This window comes from Molossus molossus, unplaced genomic scaffold (genome assembly GCF_014108415.1).
Source record: "Molossus molossus isolate mMolMol1 unplaced genomic scaffold, mMolMol1.p scaffold_m16_p_2, whole genome shotgun sequence".
Classification (NCBI taxonomy): domain Eukaryota; kingdom Metazoa; phylum Chordata; class Mammalia; order Chiroptera; family Molossidae; genus Molossus; species Molossus molossus.
The window spans coordinates 146170011-146190790 of record NW_023425355.1 but is presented as its reverse complement, the minus strand read 5'-3'; the positions used below and the strand labels follow the sequence as shown (position 1 = coordinate 146190790).

At 47.8% G+C, this 20780-nt stretch overlaps 1 protein-coding gene across 1 annotated transcript in view; it reads right to left on the bottom strand.

The window, feature by feature from the left end:
- Positions 1–20780, bottom strand: part of NLGN4X (neuroligin 4 X-linked) — a 186318-nt gene that overhangs the window by 79471 nt on the left and 86067 nt on the right. Inside the window, exon 2 of the mRNA XM_036270196.1 lies at positions 12126–12278. Within this exon, the coding sequence (XP_036126089.1) occupies positions 12126–12278 (153 nt within the window). The remainder of the gene's footprint in view (positions 1–12125; positions 12279–20780) is intronic.

The window sequence follows — 20780 nt, the reverse complement described above, 5'->3', positions numbered from 1 at the left end:
TGAGCAACTGCTCCTTCAGTCTTCCGAGATCCCTTAACCTCGCTGCCTGCTCTTTATGTAGCTACTAGAACTGACAACGACCTTCCTGCACAAAACAAAAGTTTTCTTTTGCCTGCAGCGAGCTCTCGGGAGATGTCATGTGCGGTGTGCCGGTGAGATGTGAGTCTGTGAGCAACAGAATAACCAGGAAGGGCCTGGGCCAGGAGCGTGGCGGTCAGGTGTCCTGGTGGACTGGCCGCCACTCCGTTGTCCTTCCGTCCACGGCCGTCAGTCCACTGGCCCTCACTCCCTTGGCCACGGAAGATGAGACATGAGGGGGACACACTTGGAGAATAAAAGAACCCAGTTGTGAGGTTGTCAGAATTCCCACAGCCACGTGTGGGGAAAAGGACCTGGTAAGGGGGTGGAGAGGGTCAGGCAGGACCAGCACAAGGGAAGGACCGGGTTCCAGAAGCTACTGTCTCCACTTGCATCTTCTCCCCCCAAAGTTGCCCGTGAGCAAAATATGGATCATCCTTTCCTAACGACACAAAAAGTTCAGGAACAGAAGAAAATCTTAACTCACCCTTAGTAACATCACCTGGGAATATAGGAATATACAGGTCACACTCCTTTTTATACATGGACACTAACCTATTAAATTGAGATCATATAATATGCACTGCTCATTATTTTGACTTTTAAACCATGTTTTGAGGTCCTCTGCCTCTACTCAATTGTTCCGTCTTTAAAATAATCAGTTAAAGGATGACCCCATTCCTAACCCTGCAAATCCATGCTTAGGTTCCTTGAATGCTCTCCAAAATCGCTTAACACACCCCCATCCTGTAACGCCTCCCGACAGGCATCCCTCAAGGCCCCCATGGCGTGCAATGTACCCCTTGTTGCAAAGTGTCAATAACCCAGTTTTGTTCGGGTAGAAAGCTGTATCTACAGGTCTTCATTTGAGGATCACTGATAACTCCCCGTGGCAATGAAGACAGCAGTCCTAATCACACGGAGGTTGTGTCAGCATCAAATATGATAATCCACGTAAACACTGACCAAAATCCTTGGCCGCGGCCAGGCGGGTGACGCATCTCTTGTTCTGTCGCTCTGTGGAGACATGTGTTACCTGGTGATGGCATCCTTAAGGCAACTATGTGCTGAGGATTAAAAAAAAAAATCAAAATATAAAAAATATGTATCTGTCTACAGAATTGATAGGTTTTCCTTGTAAAGTCACCCACAGTTGGAAAATCTGGTGAGGTCATCTCACCCGACTTTCTCTATCTGATATCTTTCTAATTTGGACGGCTCAGTTCATCAGAACCTGTACCCCAGGTACCCCCAAGCCATAGCAACAATACGGCAGGTGACAGTGTACGTTTGTTAGCAGGAACACACACCGGACAGCTCGCCCATTGTCCAGGAACAGCAGCGGATCAAAGGCAAATACTTTGACTAAATACAGAGAAGATACAAGAGCCCTGAGGTTTGATAACTTTTTACTGAAAAGAGATCCTCACTCACACCAACGACGAAGGCACCACATCTCCGCAGTTACCCGTGTGGCTCTGGACTTGAACCAGCAGAGATGAGTCACAGCTTCGAACATTAATAGCCGGGTGATCGGTTGTATAATCTGTACTATTTCTATGAGTAGCTGTGTCTAAATTAAGAACCAACCCAAGATGGAATGCGTGAGCTTCTGTTTTCTTATCATGGATGTGATTGATGATTTTTAAAAATAGTTCATTGATTTTGAGAGAGAGAGAGAGAGAGAGAGAGAGAGAGAGAGAGACAGGAAGGGAGAGGAAGAGAGAGAAACATTGATGTGAGAGAGAAACATCCGTCAGCTGCCTCCTGCACTGTTCTCCCAACTAAGATACATTTGCTAAACGGATAGTATCCATCTTGTGAAACATTGTAGCAAGTTTTATCCCCATCACCCTGTTCAATTTTATAATTTAAACACTGTTGTGAGTGAACAAGCATCCACAAAGAAAGACAACACCCACTATTAATAATTAGGGTTCTGTGTTTGCTCTCAGTGTTGCAGGACACAAGCTTGTATGGAGTTTTAAGAATGCCTCGTTCTTTTATGTCTTTTTTTTTTTAATGCCCTGAGCACACATTCCCAATCAGTTCATATCCTGTGCCAGGCTGGTGTGTAAAAGGAAAAATCGCCTCATGTGCTACCAGGTTTTAGGGGATTTTACAGCTCAATACAGTGAATCAAAAAGCACAAAATATATTTGTTCCTTACAAGTCCTCAGCCAATTAACTGTATATATCTGACATCTTTTAGAAGTTAGTGGCCACGCAGTGAAATCGGCCTTTGTTTTCAAATGAGATTAGAAAACAAAATCAGCCCTGGCGGGTGTGGTTCAGTGGATTGGGCGTCTTCCTACGCACCAAAAGGTTGTTGGTTCGATTCCCAGTCAGGGCACATACCCAGGTTTGGGGCTTGAACCCCAATAGGGGGCGTGCAGGAGGCAGCTGATGGATGTTTCTCTCTCACATCAACGTTTCTCTCTTTCTCTCCCTCTCTCAAAATCAATGAACTAATTTTAAAAATCATCTATCACATCCATGACGAGAAAATAGAAGCTGATGTATTCCATCTTGGGCTGGTTGTTAATTTTTTTCAGAGGGTTTCTGGTTCACACTACATTTCATTAGTAACTGCTTTTTGTTCCCAAGGGCCGTGCATGACTGGATTATTTATTTTCCTGATTCAAAAGCCTTGACTCTCAAAAAGTTCCCAGAGTCTCAGGTGAGTTGTCTCCAAAGTGGTTCGCAACAGGGGTGCATTTTCTACCCTCTTAGCAAAATGCTTTTTAGTTCAACATCCTCAGATCTAAAACGCACAGATGTTCCTTTCATCCGAGCCCTCATTTTGCAAGTGGAAATCTTCTCCTAACTGCCTGTGATCCCGATCTGTGAATTAGCAATTCGCAAGAAGAAGCACGGGGCTCCCTTGCCCAATTATACCCTGTCTTGTGCCCAGCCCAATGCAAGTCACATGAAATCACACCATTGCTCCGTGAAGTCTTTCAAGTGATTCAGGCACATTTGCATCGATCCTGTGTTCACCATAGACTGTTTTCCTTTCACGCCAATTGGTGTGCTTTTTGCATAATACAGGGTCACGGTGCGTGGCTCAACACCCTTGCTGATCTTCCGGAAGAGCATCTGCATCTGGGTTCAGGAAGACAGATCCACATCCACGAGCAGTCATGCCAGGTGACAGTACAGCGAGGTCTCGTCTCACCTGTACAAGCAGGTAAGTGGCTGCAGAAGTCGCAGTCACCTGGCCAGCCCAGCGCAGCTGCTGATTCTAACACATGAAGTGCCCCACTGACTCCCTCAGCCAGCAGAACTGTGTGTTGTCCACCCCCTAAGACACTCCCTCCCCCCAGAATCTCGTTCATGATCCAGCACCCCAGAATGTTAACCCCTGGTTCTGGCAGCCTCCAGGACCCCAAAACCCAGCCTGGCTTCAAAGGGAGCTGAAGGATATAGGTTGGGGAATTGGGGTGCCCACTGCCTTCCACAAAGCACATTTTGACTCCACTCTTTGTATAACGCAAATGTCCCAGATCTTTTCTCTCCAGCAAATCAGCATCTCTGCATGATGACCTGCTGCCCTCGCTGTTTCCCACAGAAGAACCCCAACGTTGAAAATTCAAACGACGGCTTAAAGGTGAACCATGCAAGGCCCTGGGCCCTGGCTGCATGCACCACTCATGTCTTCAATAAACAGAAAACACACTGAAAATTCCAACAAGAGCGGATGGCAACCGTGACCGATATATCAGGTCTGTATAGCTACCCTCCCACCCCCACCGTAAAATCTTCAATAATCTCTAAAGCTGTGCTTGTGCCAAGATGATTACTCCCCAACAGCAGATTTTCAAAATCCTCAGCCCCAGGGAAAAAAATTGTAACTCCGTGAGCCGATGGGTATTCACCAACATGGTCCCATTGTACAGCTACAACGAATACAGTGTGGATTCTCCATCAATTTTATTTCAACATAACTAGAAAATAACGTATCAGAGCCAAGAGGCTGTCCCTGTCACTTAATAAAGAAAGAGAGATGAATTAATCACACTAGTAGTCTGAGAAACTACGAGCAGTGTCGATCACACAACCTGCTATATAAAAATGAATACTTTTGCCAATCAGGGAAGAGAGGTGTGTAGGTATCACACACAAGGAAAGAGAGTTTCTTTCCAGGCCAATGAGTCTATGAACCATCATCCTCCCAACATATTCAGGAATATATATATACACACACAACTGTCCGGCCGGTGTGGCTCACTGGGTGAGCGTCGACCCTGCACCAAGAGGTCGCCGGTTCGATTCCTGGTCAGGGCACATGCCCAGGTTGTGGGGTGATCCCCAGTGGGGGGTCATGCAGGAGGCGGCCAGTCGATGTTATTTCTCATAGATGTTTTATCTCTCTCTCCCTCTCCCTTCCTCTCTCTCAAACATCAATAAAAAAAATTAATAAAAGTTTTTAAAAATAAATGTAAGAACCCACCTTCACCTTGTTCATTCGTTTTCAGATGCACGTTGCGTAGCCCCTGGGGAAAAATATGCCTGATGTTTCTAAAACAAGCGGGGGGTAGGGTGGGGTTTAAATGTTCAGAAAATAAACCTCCTGGCGCTGCCTTATTTGAAGCATAGGATTTGAAACCAAAGAGGAAGCATGAAGGTCGTGGGGAGCTGTGATCGTGCGTTGGGGACCGTTCCTTCCTGAGCCCCAAGCGCCCCATCGCTGGGCATGCAATGTCGGGCCCCTGCGTCCACACACATCGTGTCCCAGTGATGACCCTGCAGGTGCCACGGGCCCTGGGTTGAAGAGTGTCCTCCTGGTAGTCAGTCATGCCCACGTGCAGGCTGTGCAGGTGGAATTTGTGAAGGACCTCGAGATGCGCTCATCATCCCTTTGGGGGGCCTGAGTCCCATGACTGGTTTCTTGTATGAACAGGAGACACCGACACAGAGGAGAAGCCCCGTGGGGACGGAGGAGAGACGGGAGGGACGGGCCCCCCGCCCAGGGACGCCTGGAGCCCAGGAGCCGGAAGAGGCCGGAAGGACCCTCTTGGAGCCTCGGAGGGAGCGCGGCCCTGGGACACCCCGTCTCAGACGTCTGCTCCCCAGGACGGGGACGGTGCATGTCTCCTGTTTAAGCTGCAGGTTCATGGACATTTGTTATGACAACCCTAGGAAACCACTATATTGAGATTTTTAGCATCATCTCAGAAGCTCGCCCATGGCTGGAAAAAATATAGGACAGTTATTGGCAAAAAAAAAAGAAAAGCAACAAACAACTCCCCCTCGCCGTGATCACTGCCTGATCATACTTCTTCCAAAAAACCCACGGAAAAAGCAAAAGAAAACAAAACAACAAAAGTGCCCTGTTTTGGTTTGCCTTCACCGCCCCCCAAATCTAATCACACACGGAGATGCACGGATTGGTAATGAGTTTCTAACGCCGCGGCCTCCGTTCGAGGTCCAAGGCCTGCACGCAGGCTCAGCGACAGTGTCTTCACGCGGACGCCCGGACGACGATGCTGCCGCAAATACTGATTTCCAGGAAAACCGAACCTGCAGCTTTTGAGGGAACAGAACAGCTGCTAAGCGAAGAAGTGAGAATCAACGTCGCGCAGCCACGGATGCTGACAGCCAGGAATCTGCTCGTACCCCAATACAAATACAACAAGGGTGCTGTGACACATGCTCTCCTCTGAAGTAGCGTGTGCTTGGCAACACGGAGTCAAAGCGATTCCGTGAGCGAGTCACCCAGAAGGTGCGGAGCATCTCGCAGACACTCAGAGGACGGAGACAGGGTGCCGGCCAGCACCCACGGGAGCTGGAATTGGGTCACAGGAAGTATTCTCCCCGGGACAGCAAGAGGCCACGTAGCTGTGGGTGTGAATTTTATGGTGCAGATGAGCTCAGGGTGCCCTGGTCGGGTAGCTCCGTTGGTTGGAGGTTGTCCAGGTGCACCCAGGTCACTGGTTTGATCCCTGGTGCAGGGCACACATGAGAATCAACCCATAAATGCATTGATTAGTGGGACAACAGCCCTGGCCGGTTTCGCTCAGCGGTGAGAGCATCGGCCCTCGGACCAGAGAGACCCAGGTTCGGTTCCTACTAAGGGCACGTACCTTAGTTGCAGTTTGTCCCCAGCCCTGGTTGGGGTCATGTGGGTGGCAGCCACTCGATGTGTCTCTCTCACATCGATGTTTCTCTCTGTCTCTTCCTCCCTCTCGCCCTCCTGCTCTATCTGAAGATACATGCAAAAGTGTCCACGAGTGAGGATTAATAATAATAATAATAAATGGAAGGAGTCCATATTTCTCTCTCTCGCTCTCGCTCTCTGTCCCTTTTGTCTAAAATTCTTAAATAAAAGCTAAAGACCAAGAGTTCGGGGCAGGCTCCACCCCTGCAGTGTGCCTCGTGTTCTCAGGGGAGCAGAACAAAGGGGGGTGGATGCGGAGCAGGTGGATGTTCCCTCCTGCCTCCCCAGGTGCACACAGGTGGCAACACCTGGGCGTCTGTGGTTGTGCAGACTGGGCATAGCAGGTGCTCCGGGCACCTGGAGAGGGAGACCCGGGACGATGCTCAACCGTCCACCGAGCACGGACAGGTCCCCGTGAGGAGGAGACACCCAGTCCAGCCCATTGGCACCGCCCGGGCCCCACCACCGTGCGATCGGTCCGGGACTAAAGCATGAGAGACCCAGTCCCGGCCCGGAGCTGACAGTACGGGAAACACCACTGTTGTGGGAATCAATGTGCACGAACCACATAACCTCCTCGGGCACAGTTATGCACACAAGCCCAAGCCCGCAGCCTCGTGTGTTCACGACGTACCCCCGGCTGCCCTCATCCGGTCACCGGAGCAAAGGGTGCTTCACTTCCCCCCTTTGCTAGGGGGTCCTTGCGACGTCCCCAGAGAAGGAATTTCCTGGGACTCACGTGGAGGGAGATGGATGGTCACTGCGTGGATTACACCCCTGGGTCTCCAAATCCCATTGCCCTTGGTCCAGACACAGAGGGCTGAAGCTGGGGTTCAGGAGAGGGGCGGTCAGAGCCAGGGTGCCACGTTGGATCTGGGTCCGGTTTGGTGCCAGGCTAGCCGCAGTCCATCGGCCCAGGAGTCAGTGTCCACGCAGCTGTGGGCCACGCGGGGAATGCCAGGAGGCCACGTGTGAGCCACGAGCCAGCAAGAGAAACCACAAGGGTGCATTTCCTGGTTCCGGGAACACAAATTCCCGCAGGCTTGCACTGGCCACGCCCATTCTGGCCAATGAGCTCTGTCCCCAGCAGTGATGGACAGGCAAGTACCTCCCCTTTACCCTCCCAGCTTCGCCGGGCATGTGTCTCCCCTGCACCCCTTTGTTGGATTCTCCCCCAGAGCCACGGGAAGACCTCGCCTCTGTGTGGCCTTCCCTTCCTTCCCCTCCTACTACGAATAACTAGCTAATGACAACAGTATCCCCACGAGGTGGGTCTGTTTGGGGAGTTGTTTTTTCCTCTGTCACTGGAATAAAAACATTATATGCTTAGGGTTTTTTTTTTTTCCTTTTTCTTCACAAATCTGTTTCCAGTGGATGACATCAAATGGCAAACAGCAGGTCTTTGATATCTATTTCTTTTATGAATGATGGGGGAAGGAAGGAAGGAAGGAAGGAAGGAAGGAAGGAAGGAAGGAAGGAAGGAAGGAAGGAAGAAGGAAGGAAGAAGGAAGGAGGAAGGAAGGAAGGAAGGAAGGAAGGAAGGAAGGAAGGAGGGAGGGAGGGAGGGAGGGAGGGAGGGAAGGGAGGGAGGAAGGAAGGAAGGAACAACAGAAGGAAGGAAGGAAGGAAGGAAGGAAGGAAGGAAGGAAGGAAGGAAAGAAAGAAGGAAGAAACAAAGGAGGAAGGAAGGAGGAAGAAGGAAGGAAGGAAGGAAAAAAACAAAGGAAGGAAGGAACAACAGAAGGAAGGAAGGAAGGAAGGAAGGAAGGAAGGAAGGAAGGAAGGAAGAAAGGAAGGAAGGAAGGAAGGAAGGAACAAGGGAGGAAGGAAGGAGGAAGAAGGAAGGAAGGAAGGAAGGAAGGAAGGAAGGAAGGAAGGAGGGAGGGAGGGAGGGAGGGAGGGAGGGAGGGAGGGGAAGGAGGGAAGGAAGGAAGAAAGAAAAGCAAATGAAGGAAGGAAGAAAGGAAAGAATGAATAAAGGAAGGAAGAAAGAATAAATGAAAATCCCTGTTCAATTCCCCTTGGCAGTGCCATCATTATAAGGGGAGGAGAAGTGTGGTAACTTCACCGAAATGATACCCGCGCTCGGTCTCATGCCTCGGGTATGGTTCACTACTATACTCTACAGTTCACTGCACAACCTGTCAATGTCACTGTGACAAGGGCCACTTCTGGGACCGGCACCTCCAGGGCTGCCCCGCACATGTGGGCCATCCAGCCAGGGGCCTGGACTCGAGCCGGGAACCAAGGACCCGCCTGGAGGGCCAGACACATAGGAGGCAACAGCGCCGAATCGCACTTTCGCACGCGGACCGACAAGAGGGGCGTCCGACTCGTTCTGACCGTCACAGGCGCTGGCGCAGGTGCCCCCTCGGGTGCGGTTTCGTCCCTCGCGTCTCCGCTGCCCTGGTTCAGCCCGTGCGCTGACCACAGCTGGAGGCGAGGCCTTGGGCAGGGGCGCAGCTTGGCTTCTGGGGGGCCCGGGACCCAGTCCCGGCTCTGGAGCCACACCTGTGTCATTGGGGCTCGTGCACCTGCACAGGTAGCAGACCAGCCGACCTCTCCAGGACCTCCTGCTGGCCACCCTGCCCGCTGGTGTCCGACCCGACAGACAGCATCATCTTGGAGCAAAACCAAGTCACTTCCAATACGCCCGCGGCATCCAACCACAGACTAAGCCCAAAGTGAACACCGGCTGAGCGACACGAAAATGTGTTCGGACAGAAGGGGACACAGCCAGCGGACACCGGAAAGGAGAGGGGAGAACCCCAGACGCATCCAGACGAGATTCGACGTTGATGTTGGAGGTTGTTGGACAAACAGGCAGATTTGATGCAATTCCAGTATCACGTGCGTCTGCCTTTTAGATGCTCACGGTGCAGAGGGAGTGACTTGAGCTTCCTCTTTGCACGTAAGTGGAACTCGCGTTGCATCGTTAGACCCCGTACGGGTGCAAATACCGCGTTAGAGCGACGAGGACACAGCCCAGTGTTCCCGGGACACACCCAGATGGTCAGTAACAGATTGACCACTCTGCACGTGTCCGGAACTAGCTGGTACATGCCGTGGCCAATGGTGGACATGACCACGCCAGGGTCCTGATGCAGGAAAACATCCCTCAGGTACTCCCCGGGAGACTGTCTTACAATTATTATTCTTTTTAATCAAGATGATTCCGTGTACACGGTGGCATTGGCTGGACCACAGATGTTTCCTTCATGACCAGTGACCACGGATGTGTCTGAATCAACAGGGATATTGTTAGGACGTCCAGTCCCATGAACAGCAACGGAAATTATAAGGTGACGGGGTGTACTGGTGACCAGTCCACAGCTAAGAAGTTTACCAGCCGTAACAAGGACTGACCCTTTAGATTAGATGGACAATGACCTTGGAAGGGACAGAAAGGTACCACCTGCCACAGAGACCTGGAAAAAAATTAGCTGGTTTTGTTCATGTCGCCACATGCACGGAGCAGATCCTGATGGACGTCAGCTTCATTTTAAAATCTGTATTTTGCCCGGCTGGTGGGGCTCAGGTATCGGAGCCTGGTCCCCTGGACTGAGAGGTCACTGGTTCGATTCCCAGTCAGGGCACATGCCCAGGTTGGGGCCCGATCCCCAGTGGGGGGCATGCGGGAGGCGGCCAGTCCATGTTCTCTCTCATCCATGTTTCCATCTCTGTCCCTCTCTCTCGCAAATCAATAAAGAAAAAAATTAATAATAATAATAATCTCTACCACCATCACCCTCTTCTTCGGACAACAGCCTTTATACCCACAAGACTTTTTTAAAAACAAAACCCCAACGGTATTTCGACGTTGTGCCAAACACCCGTATCCGCGGCCCCAGCACGGACGGCACGCGCGTCCGTGTGTCCGCCACAGTCCTTTCCTGGTCTCTCGCTTACATCCCCGAGGCCCAGGGTGTGAAGACCAGTTTGAGACACGTCATCGTGATTTCCTGAAAGTCGAAAGGACGTGAAAGGCGGTGAACCGTTTTCAAGGGGACAGCGGCGCAGGGGAGGTGAAGTCAGCCCCTTTCTGGAACCTGCCCGGTGTCCGGCCAGGGAGCGGGCCCACGTCACCCCGTCCCATAAAGTGGGTCTGCAAAGCCTCCTTTGCGGGACGGGAGCAGGCGGCCACCGCAGCGCCCGGACGCTCCTTTGATTTGTCTTCCTGCCTCCGCCCTCACAGATTTTCATCTCGCCGCGATTATCTTTCCCACACCCGAGAGCAAAAGGTCCGCGGAAAGTTTTCCAAGCAGAGACGGTGTCAGCGCGAGACCCCTGCCCCCGTCCCCTGAGAACCAGTGAGTCAGGTGGGAGGTCACGCACACCGTCCTTCCCAGATCAACTTAACTCAGGAACGAGCCGCACAGGCGAGCAAACTGCCACCGATAGCTGATCAATACCCTGCGGCATCCCGGGGGCAAACCCATCGCTTCCGCAACCTCACCCTTTAAGGACGATCCACCAGCGAACACGCAGCACGGGGTCTGGGATTCACCCGAGCACCGTGAGGTTCAGGGCCCGTTTGTGACCCTGAGAAATCAGGTCTGAGCCCCCCACGAGGTGGAACACAGTGTCCTCTTTCGAAGGACACCGGTTCCTTCGTCCCCACCTCCTTGTTAGAAGGAAACTTTTGTAAAAGGTCAAGAAACACAATTGCCTCCTTCACGCAGGAGTGGCCAGGGTCTGTCGCGAAAAGACTCTGACCCTCCCCCAGGCAGGCTGACATCGCCCCACAAAATGAACTCAAATTAGTCCACAAAGCTCCGGGTCACACAGCCCGTGAAAACAATCCAGCAAGACAAAACCACGAAGCGAGAAGGCTCTCCGATCTGAGACTCTGTTTTCGTGAAACGCCAACAGGGGATTTCGAGTGTTCTCAGGAAGCTTCAGGAGACCCAGCTTTGCAAAGAGCTGTGGGGGGGGGGGGGGGCATATGCATTTGTAGGTTAGAAATGCATTTGTCCAAGTCACCCCCTTCCGGGGTCTTTTATAGAGGGGTGTTTTCCTAGGTGAATGGGAGGAAAAAGCTCAAAATAAAATGAAAACATCAAGGTGGAAATGCAGAAATCTAGGGACTGTTTGTCTATTTGGAGAAAAACACGTTCAGCGTGTTTCTGGTTTGACAGGGGTCCGTGAATCCGTTTTGCTTTGTTTTGAATATTTCAGGGCATCCACACCAAGCCAGACAGACCTCACTCTCGTGGCTACATTGTTCGAGAGATTCCGGGGTCTGCCGCACCCAGTGCATTTCGGATGAAAGCAACATTGTTCCGTAAAGCAAGGAACATTGTATTCATGAGCTTTGCAACAGAGCAAGCAGGACCACAGAAGGTAAACCGCCACATATCACCTCCCGACATGGATACACTTTTCCAACAGCCAGGAAAACGAGGCAAACAGCAAAACCGTGGTTGTTACACTTGCACATCCAAGCACCCACCCGTGTCCTGTTGTTGCAAATCCTAACACGTTGCAAGACACGAACACGAGTTAGGTTTCGTTACGGCCAAAGGCCACGGCTGGGGAATCACACACCCGTTATCGGAGGCCCAGACAAAGATAACCCACGAAAAAATCAGGTGAAAGATTTTCCAACACACGGTGAACACGCACCTACACAACCACCACACCAAGCTAGTGTGCAAGGCCGAGATCGGAGATGGTCACGTTTCGCCTACGGGGAACTGCGTCATCACACACCTCGCATCCTAGGCCGTGACCATGAGACCATCGGAAAAAACAGACGTCGCGAGCGCGTCAGGGAGATTTGCAAAGGAATCGGGGTGACCCGACGGCCTCCGTCCGTCTCCGCGACATGAAAAGCCAATTTTCCTCCCTGCTCCTGGGACGCTCGTCCCCAGGGGGAGTCACTCACCTAAGATCCCCAGCCGGTAGTTGATGGTAATCACAATGACGTTCCCGTAGCTGGCCAGGATGCTGCCGTCGATGATGTTGCCGGTCCCTTCCATGTACGACCCGCCATGGATGTACACCATCACCGGCTTCTTGCTGCTCTGATCGTGAATGTCTGGAGAAAGAACGAAGCGAGGGATTCGGTGAAGAGCCACACTGATTAGCCGGCGCCGAACAAGGGTCAGAGGGCACGGGTTTGCTGTGTAAAGGTTTGGGCTTGGACGACACTGTCTAAGAAACGGGTCCATGTGAGTACACTTCCCGCTCACGGGAATGCTATTCTGGGGAGCAGGCTGATATGTGAATGCATATGCATGCTTCTATGTATATCTAAGCCGCTAAAAAATGAAGGATTTGGCCCTGGCTTGGTGGCTCATTGGGTTGCAACATCGTCCCCGGCACCAAAAGGTTGTGGGTTCGATTCCTGGTCAGGGCACAGGAGAGGCAATGGATTGATGTTTCTCTCTCTCTCGGTCATTCGTGAACGTGTCATCAGTGAGGATAAAAGAAAAAACAAAACGAAGGATGTCGATGAAGTAGGTTATTTCCTACATCGCGCTCAATCCTCAAACGTGGCTGGAACTGAAGATGTGCTTGGCATCCACCCCAAAATAAATTGTTATCACCTAAGGAAGTGTGAAGTCAACGTGGAAATTATAGTTTATTTTTAGTATAACTACCCTCCTCAGGCAGAGGCGTGTTTCTCGGTGAGGGCATAAGGGTGATAGTGAATCTGTCACCTCGCGATACAGGATGATAACAGTAAGTAAATAAAGGGTTTAAAATGGTCAACGGGGTGGAGATGTGTTAAAATAAAAAGAAAACCACATGGCCGATGATGTCCAAGCACCTGCGTTTACTCAAGGAGCCAGATTGCAAAGCTCAACCTATTTAATTGATAAAAAACCAAAGAGATAGAGGCCAGCGGGTGTGGCTCAGCGGATGGAGTGTGTCCCATGGACTGAGAGGTCCGGGTTCGATTCCCGGTCAAGGCACGTGCCCGGGTTGTGGGCTCGATCCGCAGTGGAGCGCGTGCGGGAGGCACCCAGCTGATGAATGTTTCTCTCTCTCTCTCTCTCCCTTCTTCTTTCTAAAAAAAAAACCCAATAAAAATATATTTAAAAGAGAAAAGAGATGTCATAAAAATGAAAGCTAATGCCAACCTCGAGGTAAAATGATTGACATTCTCTGTTTTCACAGGGAATATAAGATCCCACTGTGACTGTCAACCAACCTGCACCCTTAGTCATTCATGACTTTGTTATTTTCTTCAGCGGTGATGGGAAAACAGTATCGTGCAAAGGGCTGTAAGCCTGGTTTCTGAAAATGTACAACTGAAACCTCACTGTCTAGTGTTTAACATCCCATAGGCTTAATTTCGTGTTTAAAAAGTCTGACCTCAATTATAATCATTCTGGGTCTATATGCATATACATACCGATATGTGTGTGTGTCTATGTAAATCATTCCGATGTCCGTTGGGCAACAGAAAATCAAATGTACCTATGTACATTTATTTTCCCTTTCTTTCCTTGTCTGAATTTATCAAGGCACTTTTGAAATATCAGAAAGGAATTGTAAGGACACGCGTATCGTCATTCGGATGGCGAGAGAAAGTGACATGAACTACAAGGACAATCCAAAATGAACGAGTCAGTTGCCATGATGAAGAGTCAGGAAGATTCCAGAAAACACAGTGGTCACAGTGAAATACACAAGGCCCCGTGTCCAGCCGCCCAGCGGGCTGAGGTGAATCTGCAGCTGAAGAACACCTGTTATTTCCTCATATAAAATTCAGAGAGAAAGTGAAAGTCCCTGGTGGGTCACCCTACGCCGCCTGTTTCTAGAAAGTGTTGGGCATGGTCCATGGCCTTCTTTGGTTCCTGGGTTGCTCCTGTACCCCTTAGTTCTTTGATCTCTAAGCTGCTGGATGCTCCATTGAAGCAAAGAAAAAAGCCAAGATTTCGGAGGCTGCTGTCAGGGGTTCCCTTGGAGACGATGTTCGACCGGCATCTCTCGCCTCCCAAGACACACAGAAAGAACAAGGTTCTCGGGAGCGCGAGGGACTCACAACCCGAGGCCGTACCGATTCAACGTCTGAAAAAAATCACAGCTCATCGGTATCCGATGAAAACTAGGGGGCGTCTTAATGGTCATGAAGTTGCATTATGAGAATTGTGAAAACGTATCTTAGTAATCCATAAGAAATATTCTGAAAAGAGAGAGAAGATAACCCAGAGGTTTGGGCTGTTTTGTTTTCTTTTTTTAAAATATATGTTTGAATATATTTCTGGGGCCCTCACCAGCAAACAGGCAGGCTGTGGAACCAGACGCAGAATGGGGTATTCTAGCGACAATAGCAAGGGGTCTTTCACAGAAATATGGACGATCGGGACAACCCATGCATGCAGGTCAATTAATTATTTAATTGGTCCAGCCAGTGTGGCTCAGTGGTGGAGCGTCGCCCCTGCTCCAAGAGGTCACCGGTTCGATTCCCGGTCAGGACACATGCCCAGGTTGTGGGCCCGATCCCCAGTGGGGGGCGTGCAGGAGGCGGCCAGTCCATGTTCTCTCTCATCCATGTTTGTATCTCTCCCTCTCTCTCTAATATCTATAAAGAAAAATATAATAAAAATAATTGAAATTGCCTTTCAGCTAGAGAGCCAAAAGTTCCTCTTGGACCATCATCCTGTCCAGTTGAGTACAAGTGTGGCCATGAATTTGTGCTCCTCAAACAGAGAAATGTGTTCATCTCCACCTAGAAAACCTTCACAGCAACGTATCATAGCCTTTATGTTTCTCTTCTTTTGTATCATTTATTCTGCAGAAGGCAGAGGATACAATGTATCAGTGGCCGCTTAGATGTATCTTTCCTCTTTGAAAACAATAACTAATTTAGTTCTGGTGGGTAATTGGGTAAGCCATTTGAAATCCTTTAAGAGAAAGCTTTGCATAGCAAACAAAGTTTTTCTTTGGTGGGGTGTTTGCAAACCAGCTGTGATATGAAGATACAGTTGCATAGAACTAGCTTTTTGGCCTTTAATTCTTGACAACTCCTTTTTTTTTTTTTTAATGACATTAAAGGCAGCCCTAAAGAAGCTACATCTTGTTAACATGTGTTTTTATGTATTTCACTGTGAACCAGAGTAGATTCTTAGAAATCTATTTTGGAGCAGTATCTTTGAAAAACAAATAAACAAACAAAAATTGAAATGGCAGCCACCCCCCCCCCCAAAAAAAAAAAAGAAAGTCAAACCGAGGTGTCTGGCAGAGTTTTGCAGTTCACAGACGGAATGGACACCAAACCTCCAAAGTACACCACCATGAACTCACAAAACTACGTTAGGAAGGAAGAAAAGAAAGAACACATGCATGTTTTAAATTTCATTTTCTCTTCTTGTGACCAAGCCAAAAACAGAAAAAAGTAAAAAGAAGAAAAAAGATGGACTTCCTTGTAACTTGCATGTTGTTTATTCACATTGAGAAACAATGTTCATATGTCTGCTGACAGCAACCAATGGGCACCGATTATGCAGTCATTGGGGATAAAAAAGAGAGTGGTTTCCAAACAAGAAGAAAATACAGCAGCACAGCAAAGTGCACGCATTTCAAAGGTAAAGGGAAGAAAAACAGGTTGAAATGAAAAAGGAAAAAAAAAAGATAGATATAAAACCATGCATCAGGATCGAGCTTTGGAAAAAACAAAAAAAAAACACCAAAAAAAATACCTTCGTCTTCACCACGGTCATTACTGGTTATACCATCGCTGTTTTTCTTTGTGTTGGCTCCTGGGGTCATCGTGAGAAGGAAAATAAAGGGAAAAAGAATTCAAAAACAACAGGTTTGCAAAAAATTCAGAAGAGACAGAGATACCACCCAGTAAAAGAAAAAAAGAAAGAAAAAGAATGCCACACAAAAAGTTAAAATCTGTTACAGTTAGATTTCATAAAAATAAAACAGGTTGATACAAAATGCATAGAAACATAAAAGATGTCAAGAACCAATTCAAAATGTTATTTGTAAAAAAAAAAAAAAAGAAAAAAAAGGATTAAGTATCCTGTGAAAATGCATTTTGGGGGTTAAAATGAGGCTACTGCCAAAAAAAGAAAAAAGGAAAAGCTAATGTGAGTTTAAGGGAAAAAAAGAAAATTAAATTATTAAAAAAGAGATTTTCAAAAGAGATGCATATAAAATGCTCCATGCTCCCAATTTTCACGTTGCATCATCTAGATACATTTTTAAAATGACCCTGATACACTTGAGTTACAAAATCCCATAATGTAGCAAGAAACACATTTAAACAATAAGCATGAAAGAATTCTCATGGAAATATCTTACCATTGACATTAGTTTCACGGGTAGGAAAAAAACAAAAACACACCATTCCCAGTAAAAGTCAGAAATGTCACTCGTCAATCTAAACCGCGGTCACAGAAATAATTCATGTTGTTTTGTACGATGAGAAAGAAGCTCAGACGCCCAATAAGTATTTCTTCAAATGACACACAATAAATAATATTTCGTGCTTGAAATACTTAGTAAATATTACTTAAAAGTTATTGCAATGGAATTTGGAAAATAAATCACTGAAGTCACCTACCTTGACCACGTCAAAGGGAAGCCACACAGGAACTTGCATGCAACCAAACAAACGTGACAAGTATACGTTAACCACACCAAAGATTCTCCTGTTATGCATTCGGTACACGGGGCAGCACTTTAGTTCCTATTTTATGCAGATACAAGAGGCCAACACGTTTACGATCGCTTCACCTGCTTAAGTAGGTCACTGGGTCAACTGTCTTCCTTCCGTAGACCTACACCGGCCAGGTACACACATTCCAGCTCCCATCAGTCCAACCACCTCCGTCGATTGAAGTGGTCTTGGCCTTCCTCCCGGAATCCAGGGTATGAGGATTTTAAGGGAGGTGGGACATAGTAACGGTCACCCTCAACCCTTGGATCTGAGAAGCCTTCAGTTCTACCGAACTAAAGGGACCTCTAAGACGTTTTGAAAGCAAGATTTGAAGTTGCTGTTCGCATCGGTCAAAGAAGAGTTGAAGGGTGTCTATTTCAAGTGACTCAGTTCCTTCTCACAGGTAGACCTAGGTGAGCGGCCAGAAATCCTGCATTTTGGAATATTTTGATTTTTTTTTTTGAGGTTTCAATATTCCCACTGCAGACAATTTCAAAATACCTACCCAATGTCATTGAACACTTACGGTAAGCCTTATAGGGAACAATTCCGACTCTTCATTCATTCCAACATATTCATGTCCAATCCTTCCAAGACGTTCATGTCTAATCCCTTAGAAAGTGTGCCGGATATATTGGCTACTAATATATTAATCTAGTGCACTCCTTCATTTGATATTGAAATCTATTCATGTCCAAGAATTCTACTGCATTTAAATGTCTTAAAGATGACTCGCCATCAAATTAGCTTGACAGTTCCTTGGTCTGTTTTTGTGAGGGTTTATCTGCATAAAACCGGTTTTAAAGCCATCTCGTGGAATGAATGTACGGCGAAATTGGGTTCAAAAGCCTAAAGGAGATTTCTTTCTTAGAGAAATTGGCTACAGGAATGATACAGGTAAAACATTCGTGTGGAATGATACAGGTAAAACATTCGTGTGAGAAAATAAGTCTTTCTCATTTCTGAAAAAAAAGAAAAAAAGAAAGAAATTGAATTCATTCGTGGACGATTATATTTTTCAGTTTCTATAGAACTGGGACACGTGTCACTCTGGCCAGTGTGGCTCAGTGGTTGAGCGTTGTCCCCTGCACCAAGAGGTTGCTGGTTTGATTCCCGGTCAGGACACATGCTGGGGTTTCGAACCTGATCCCCAGTAGGGGGCGTGCAGGAGGCAGCTGATGGATGTTTTGCTCTCACATTGATGTTTCTCTCCTCTTCCCTCTCCCTTCCTCTCTCTCTAAAAATCAATAAAACAATCTTTAAAAAAATAGGTCACCTCATTAAGAACAAAAGATCGTCGAAAAATTAAAGGCATAGTCAAAAGACATGGATGAGGACAGAGAAGGTGTTTCCTAAATAAGCTGATTCCCACCAAAAAAAAGGTGTTTTTGTTGCTGTTGTCGTTGTTTTTAAGTTTGACTTCTTCTCCTGTCAAACACGCAGTCGGCATTAACAAACAGGTGTTCTTCACTCAGACCTCATACTTGGAATTTACCTTTCGCATGGTCCTGTCCCCACATCTCAGCCTGCTTCTGAATTACTATTTTTATAAATAAATTTCTTCTCTCCTCTTCACTCCAGCGGGAGGCACGGAGCATGAGCCCGGCTCGGGCTCTCATCCAACAAAGGTCATTCTGCAAGGCCCAGGGAGAACGCAAGACCATGACCTCTCCCCTGACCCAGCTCCCGCTGACCTCAGCCTCCTGGTGGGGGCAGGGATTTCAGTCATTTGAGACAAGTCTGGGGGCGGGACCAGAGGCAGGGCTCAGGAAACCTCCTTCAACTAACGGGGGAAGGTGTCCTCCAGCTGTTCAAGTGCTTTGACAATGTTCCCAACACCGTGACATCACTGATGAGGTAGAATCCAGGTTCCTCTTCCCCAAATCCCTCTGGGACTCTAGCGCTTTACAGACGTATAATCTGCATATCGTGAAGTCAACTCATCTAGCGACACGCTTCGAGGTCTCACTCATGTGTGTCCTGTTTCTTCACAGATGTACCATTTCTGCACATGTCCCAGAAGTCAGTTCCTTAGAACATATAGTGGTTGGTGTCCAGCTTCTTGTACTTTGACGAATGTTTTCTAAGTCCATCCATGTTGCAGCATAGACCAGACTTTCCTCACTTTATAAAAATGAATAATATTCAGTGCATCCATTCATCTGCTGATAGGCTTTTTAAAATGGTTTTTATTGTTTCCACTCGGTGGCTATTATGAATAATGCCATGGTAAACATTTGTGTAGAATTATTCTGAATGGACATATATTTTCCTTTCTCTTGGACGAACATCTGGGCGCGGAATGACTGTTGGATATGGTGCATTTGTGTTTAAACTTTTCAGAAACCACCAGAGTATTCCCCAAATGAGCAATACCATTGTGACGTCCCACCAGCTGTGCGTCCGGGTTGCAACCGCTCCATCCCCCAGCCAAGGTTTATTATCGTTTTAATTATAGCCGATGTGATGAGGGTGAAATGGTGCCCCCCCGTGGATTTCATTTGCATTTAGCGAATGACTAATGGTGTGGACCGTCTTCTCGTGTATTTATCTTCTTTGTCTGCTCAAATATCCTGCCCATTTTTAAAAGTGGGTTCTTTGGCCAGTGTGGCTCAGTGGTGGAGCGTCGACCCTGCACCAAGAGGTCACTGGTTTGATTCCCGGTCATGGCACATGCCCAGGTTGTGGGCCCATCCCCAGTGGGGGGCGTGCAGGAGGCGGCCCATCGATGTTCTCTCTCATCCATGTTTCTCTCTCTCTTTCCTTCTGTCTTCTTCTCTCTTTAAAATCAATAAAGAAACAAAAATAAAAGCGGGTTTTTTGTTTCTTCTTATTATTAAATTGTAAGAGTTCTTTATATTTATTTTTTAATTGACTGATTTTAGAGAGAGGGATGAAGTGGGGGGGGATAGAGAGATTGATTTATCATTCCATTTATTGACGCGTGTATTGATTGATTCTTCTATGAGCCCGGACCAGGGACTGAACCAGCAACTTTGGGGTATTGGGACGATATTTTAACCAAATGAGCTACCTGGCCAGGGCTCCCTAGATCCTTTAGATACAAGTCACTGACCAGAAATATAATTTACAAGTGTTTTGTCACAGCCATGGCTGGTCCTTGTTTTTCCCAATGCTGTCTTCTGAATTTCAGATTTGGCGGAGGTCTAGCTTATCTATTGTTTTCCTCTAATGTTTGTGCTTTTGAAATCACATCTAAGAAATATTTGACAAACCCAAGACCTTAAGATATTCTCCCCCCTCCTTTTTATTTTTTTATTTTTTTAAATCCTCACCTGAGGATATTTTTCTATTTATCTTCAGCGAGAGTGAAAAGGAGAGAGAGTCTGTTTCGGTTTTCTCTGCACCTTTATTTTGTCTTTTCGATTCCTCTACACGTGAAGGCATGTGGGACCTGTGTTTCTCGTCTGACTTCTCGCGATGGACACGATACGCGCTAGGTCCATCCACACGGGCGTAAACGACCAGCTTTCTTTGCGGCCGAGTCCTACAATATGTACAACTGCGGATGTGTTTCTGTTATTTTGATGCTTGCCCGAGTGGCGGCGGGTTGGGGACACGGGTGTCCAAGGCGAAATGGTGAAACAGGACACCCCGGCTGGGAAGTGCGAGGGCTATATAGTTGATGACATCATGATGACATCGTGATGGGTGTGCCTGGCGTCAGGTGGGCCCGGATGTGTGGTCTGATCACTTTGTCAGTTCGATACACCACGGTGCGGCACACCTGCAATTAGTACCACACGGCATGTCCACTGGAATCCACACATGAAATATTTAAGAAAAAGAAACCCTCGTGGACAGTAAATGGGACGGTTTCTTTATGGGTTCTCGTTCGATTCCATTCATCTATATTCCCGTCCTCATAAGTAGCCCAGTGCCCAGCGGATGACAACTTTC